Source organism: Sinocyclocheilus grahami, unplaced genomic scaffold (genome assembly GCF_001515645.1).
Source record: "Sinocyclocheilus grahami isolate Dianchi unplaced genomic scaffold, SAMN03320097.WGS_v1.1 scaffold1307.1, whole genome shotgun sequence".
Classification (NCBI taxonomy): Eukaryota; Metazoa; Chordata; class Actinopteri; order Cypriniformes; family Cyprinidae; genus Sinocyclocheilus; species Sinocyclocheilus grahami.
The window spans coordinates 30,105-35,506 of NW_015506486.1; the positions used below are offsets into that span (position 1 = coordinate 30,105).

Consider the following 5,402-nt stretch of genomic DNA (forward strand, 5'->3'; position numbering starts at 1 on the left):
GACTGCTCTCCCTCACGCTTTTTCTTTTTCTCCTCCTGAATCAAATACACACAGCATTTGTAAGATGAAAGGTAAGTAACTAGATAAAAAAAAAATGTGAGTGGCTTTGGCCTTTGCAATATAGTGTTATTTTAGTATCACTGAGATACTATTATAATTTTTTATATATATATATATTGAATTATTTTTGCATTTCCATTTTAATTTGTTTAGTAATTTTGTTGTGTTTTGTCATTTTTTTGTTTTTTTTAACCCCTTTAACTGTCACTCCCATTTTTGAACACAGACGTGAAAGTGCACGATCCAAACTTACATTTTTATAATTCATGAACGAAAACATTTTGTAACATGACATCGATGTACCATTTTCATGGTAATGCAATGTTTGATTTTAAAATGGGTTTCAAAGGATGAATTTTGAGATTTAAAGTTTTCAATTGATATATAATTTCTGATTATTTCTAAAGTGTGATCGAGAAAAAGGCAACAAAGACGACTTTTTTTGACAAAGGTCAGAACTCCTGTTATGATGTAGATTTTGGAGGTGCACTCTTGTCATAAATTAATCTATTACTTTTCCTGCATAATTTTTTACAAAAACATTGGTAAAATATCTATTTAGGAGTCTTAGACCTTTCCAACGATATATAGTTGGTCATGATTAGATTAGGATTTAATTGTAATATAGTAAAGTAAACTTAGGCGTCCCACAGAGGGGACGGGTGACAGTTAAAGGGTTAAATAAAATGTGTCTATATATATTTTTTTATTAATGTTTATTTCAATTTTAGTGCATTAAGTTAAACTACATTTACAAAGATAAATGTTGTTTTGGCAACCCCCTGAAATAATAAAAAAAAAGTTTTACTTATATTTCAATTTTATAACACTAAATATTATTATAGTTTTATTAATAGCATTTGTTTTTAGATTTTCCATTTTCAGTATAATGTTTGTTAACGTTTTAGCAATTTTGTTGAGTGCTTTTGCTATTTTTGTTTTTAAATGCCTATATAGTTTGTATTTCTTTCAGGTTTACGTTGCATTATGTTACATGTTTAATTCATCAAGTAACATCCAATTATTCTCTTGAAATTAGTTACTTTAGTTACTGCATTCTGAATCCGATTTTTGTGTAAAAATGTCTTAACTTTTGGCAGTCCGCTCAAATTATAAGGGAAGAAATAGCCTGAAATATCACTTCTGGTTCACTCATCACACTGGAAAGGTCAAAAGCATTGCATCGTGTGACACAGTATTCCATGCAGTCCATACAGTATTAGCTCATCCGATATGATGAATATGCATCTTGAATATTCTCATTCTGTGCACAATATGGACTGCACGATTCAATGTCTAAATATGAGTGTTTAAGAGTCGCTCTTTCACTCACCTTCCTCCTCCTCCTATCCTCATCATCTACATATTTCTCTTTCTCCGATTTCTTCTTCTTCTTCTTTTTCTTCTCTTTGTGCCTCTCCCACTCGTGGTCAGAGCGGTCGTCATAGTAACTGGAGTCGTGTCCGGATCCGGAGAGCTCGGTCACTTCACTGCCGCCCACCTTGAGCACCAGCTTCAGGGGTTTATCCAGGGGTTTGTCCTCGTAGTCTGAAAAACCACACACAAAGCCATCAAGAGTCGAAATTGAAGATTTATTTGGTACATGACTTAATGACATTATTCTGCTGTTCTGGAGGAACTTCTCATTCACTTCTAGTAATAGACTACAAGGAGCATCACAATACTATAGTGTAAATACAACAAAATACCCCCACCCTGATAGTCCTGTTAAACTAAATACAGCAATAAAAACCCTCTAGAGGTGTGTATTTCCTTTACGATAATCGTTTAGACCAGGGGTTTCAAAATAGGGTCCGGGGACAGGGTAACAAATGTAAATAATTATAATAATAATAATATTAAACTAAGTAAATAAACAATAAAATAATATATAATAAATTAATTGTTTATTTAATAAAAAAAAATAGTATAAACTAACTAAATAAAATTTTTTATTAAAATAATAATTAAATAATTTTGATCAAATAATAAATAAATAAATATTTTTAAAATTCAAATAAATAATAGAAATAAGATAAAAAAAACATATTAGCAAAATAACAAATAAATGAATAACAGAAAATGTATTAAAGTAAATAAATGATACATTTTACAGTACCGTACAGTACAGTACAGAGAGTAGAGAAAACTAAACGTAGTAATGGAATGGAAACATAATATATATAAACCAATAATATTCTACACATCTATAATATTAATATTACAAGCTCACAATATAAACTGGGTCTTACATATTTTAGGATGGAGGTCTTTAGAATCAAACAATTGAAATCCCCACGATTCAGACAACGCCCAAAATAAATAATCATGAATTAAAATGTATTATTTGTGTGTTTCTGTATGAATGAAAACAGGTATATCATGTATCTATAGAATGATACACAGACTAGCAGAACACTTCGAATGAATTACAGCGATTTTCAAATGCATCTTAACGTTACCTCCTTCGACCTTTCTCCACTCGGGTCTGTGTTTCTTGTGCTTCTTCCCCATTTCTGCCCTTATTTCTGAGTCAAAATCAGGTTTAATCTTGCGGATTTCTGTCTCGCTGCCGTTCTTCGACAAAACAACAACAACAACAACACGATTCAGACAACGCCCAAAATAAATAATCATGAATTAAAATGTATTATTTGTGTGTTTCTGTATGAATGAAAACAGATATATCATGTATCTATAGAATGATACACAGACTAGCAGAACACTTCGAATGAATTACAGCGATTTTCAAATGCATCTTAACGTTACCTCCTTCGACCTTTCTCCACTCGGGTCTGTGTTTCTTGTGCTTCTTCCCCATTTCTGCCCTTATTTCTGAGTCAAAATCAGGTTTAATCTTGCGGATTTCTGTCTCGCTGCCGTTCTTCGACAAAACAACAACAACAACAACATTAGCAGCTAACTTCCGGTTTCAGGCTGGCGTCGTTTCCGGGGCAGGCTGACGTCAGCGTGAGCGCGGTAAGTTCGAGTTTGTCTGAGGTGAGTGTGTTTATGTCTACCCTGCTTTCTCTATTTACTTTATCTGTTAATAAACACGGCAGCTAACAAAATAGACACCAGTAGACCCAGGAAAGCAGAAAACACATGTTCCATTCGCGAGATCCTGCGTGATGTTTACGACAGTTAGCTGTTTGCTAGTTTCTGCGAGGTGACCCTGGACCACAACAAACCAGGCCTAAGAGTCTTTTTTGGGGGCAAAATATCTTCATGGAACATGATCTTTACTTAATATCCTAATGATTTTTGGCATAAAAGAAAAATGTATAATTGTGACCCATACAATGTATTGTTGGCTATTGCTACAAATATACCCCAGCGACTTAACACTGCTTTTGTGCTGCAGTCACATATCATATACTGAATTTTGGAAAGTCTAATGCATTCCAGTTTTGAGGAGTTTTTACATGTTATTTTTTTAGTCTGAGGTTTATGGGTGTGATATTTCTTTTATATCCTACAGCTTGTGGATCTGAAGGTTCACAACCTTTGTATCCATATTTTCTCTCTGAATGATGACAGTCCGAGCATGCTTGCTCTGGAAGAGGAGGAGGAGCTTTCGGCTGCCAATCATTGGCTCCTCCCAGCAGGTGATTATGCATGACACGCCCCTTTTTAATGCAAATCACATTCAACGATTCCTTTAATGGAATGAGAATTCTGTGATTATGTACTTGTTCCAAACCTGTATGCTCTTATTATGTCTGTAATATAATGCAAGTAGATTTTTAACACATGTTTTTTTTGTCCTTTTTTTGAGCTTGTCAGTTTAAATCTGCATGCATTTCAAATAGAATAGAATTGAATGGAAAATAGCAGCTTAAACATTTTACCTAATGTGTTATTGTCTGTTTCACTGGAAATTTTTTTTTTAAATGATAATAAGGTTTGGAGTGACATGGAGGCATAAAATAATAACAGAATTTTCTTTTTTGCATTAACTGTTCCCTTAAAAATAGTTATTTGAGTCAGTGCTCTTCTGTGTCAGGGTTATACTTAACTAAACCTAAAACTTTTTTATTTTATAAAAAACATTTAATCTACCTGAAAGGAAACGTTTCTCATATTAATTTGATGAACTAAAACTGAATGAATTGATCTATATAGGCATGTGTAAAGAAACAAAACTACTTAAAATGTCAAAAACACAACTAAATTACTAAAACTTTAACCAAAATTGGAAAATATAAATAATAAAATATATTTTATGTGATTGTAATATTTCTACTCCCCTGAGAATCTTTTTATTGTTTTGACAGCATTGAAAATGTTTTTAATCGAAGTTAAGGCAAATTTAATTTTTATGGGACAAATGGGTCTTAATTAAATGTTAATCTAAAGTATGGTTTTCACCACAAAAAAGGCATGAAAAAACAAACACACATCTACACAGTACGTTGTTCCAGAGAGCTACATAGTATAAGACTACAACATCATCCTCCTCATTTTCTTCTTCATGTCTTCCAGCTGAGTTTCATGGCATTTGGGAAAGTTTGATTTATGAGGAAGGCATCAAAACACAAGTAAGACAAGCATATTCACAGTTATCTTGGAATTACTTAAATTATGTAGCAGAATTATGCTTATTGGCTTGGCAGAAATAGACGGTATAACCAAAATCCTGTGTCACAGCAGAGGTTATTTGATATACATGTTTGATATAAATATATAGATATATATACACACACTACCGGTCAAAAGTTTGGGATCAGAACGATTTTTAATGTTTTTTACAGGAGTCTCTTATGCTCCTCAAGGCTGCATTTATTTGATCAAAAATACAGGAAAAAAATTCATATTGTGAAATATTATTATGATGTAAAATAAAGTTTTTCTATTTTAATATACATTAAACTGTAATGTATTTCTGTGATGCGCAGCTGTATTTTCAGCATCATTCCTCCAGTCTTCAGTGTCACATGATCTTCAGAAATCAGTATAATATGCTTATTTATTATCAGAGCTGAAACTGTTGCTGCTTAATATTGTTTTTGGAACCTGTGATACTTTTTTTCAGGATTCTTTGATGAATAAAAAGTTAAAAAATCAGTATAATATGCTTATTTATTATCAGTGTTGAAACTGTTGCTGCTAAATATTTTTTTGGAACCTGTAATACTTTTTTTCAGGATTCTTTGATGAATAAAAAGTTAAAAAGAAGAGCATTTATTTAAAATAGATATCTTCTCTAACAATATACACTACCGTTCAGAAGTCTGCGGTCAGTACATTTTTATTCTTTCTTTTTTTGAAAGAAATTAAAACTTTTATTCAGCAAGGATGTGTTAAATTGATAAGAAGTGATAGCAAAGATTTATATTTTG

At 32.0% G+C, this 5,402-nt stretch overlaps 2 protein-coding genes across 2 annotated transcripts in view; one reads left to right on the plus strand and one right to left on the minus strand.

The window, feature by feature from the left end:
• LOC107569051 (bromodomain-containing protein 9-like) overlaps positions 1–2,659 on the minus strand; it is a gene marked incomplete at its 3' end in the record, with an annotated part of 26,203 nt that extends 23,544 nt beyond the window's left edge. The window contains exons 1-3 of the mRNA XM_016255055.1: positions 2,523–2,659; positions 1,394–1,608; positions 4–35 (exon numbers count right to left, since the gene is read on the minus strand). Coding sequence (XP_016110541.1) covers positions 4–35; positions 1,394–1,608; positions 2,523–2,574 — 299 coding nt within the window. The remainder of the gene's footprint in view (positions 1–3; positions 36–1,393; positions 1,609–2,522) is intronic.
• Positions 2,660–3,547: 888 nt separating this feature from the next.
• Positions 3,548–5,402, plus strand: part of LOC107569059 (pachytene checkpoint protein 2 homolog) — an 8,450-nt gene continuing 6,595 nt past the window's right edge. Inside the window, exons 1-2 of the mRNA XM_016255062.1 lie at positions 3,548–3,668; positions 4,546–4,601. Of these exons, the coding sequence (XP_016110548.1) occupies positions 3,608–3,668; positions 4,546–4,601 (117 nt within the window). The 5' untranslated portion in view covers positions 3,548–3,607. The remainder of the gene's footprint in view (positions 3,669–4,545; positions 4,602–5,402) is intronic.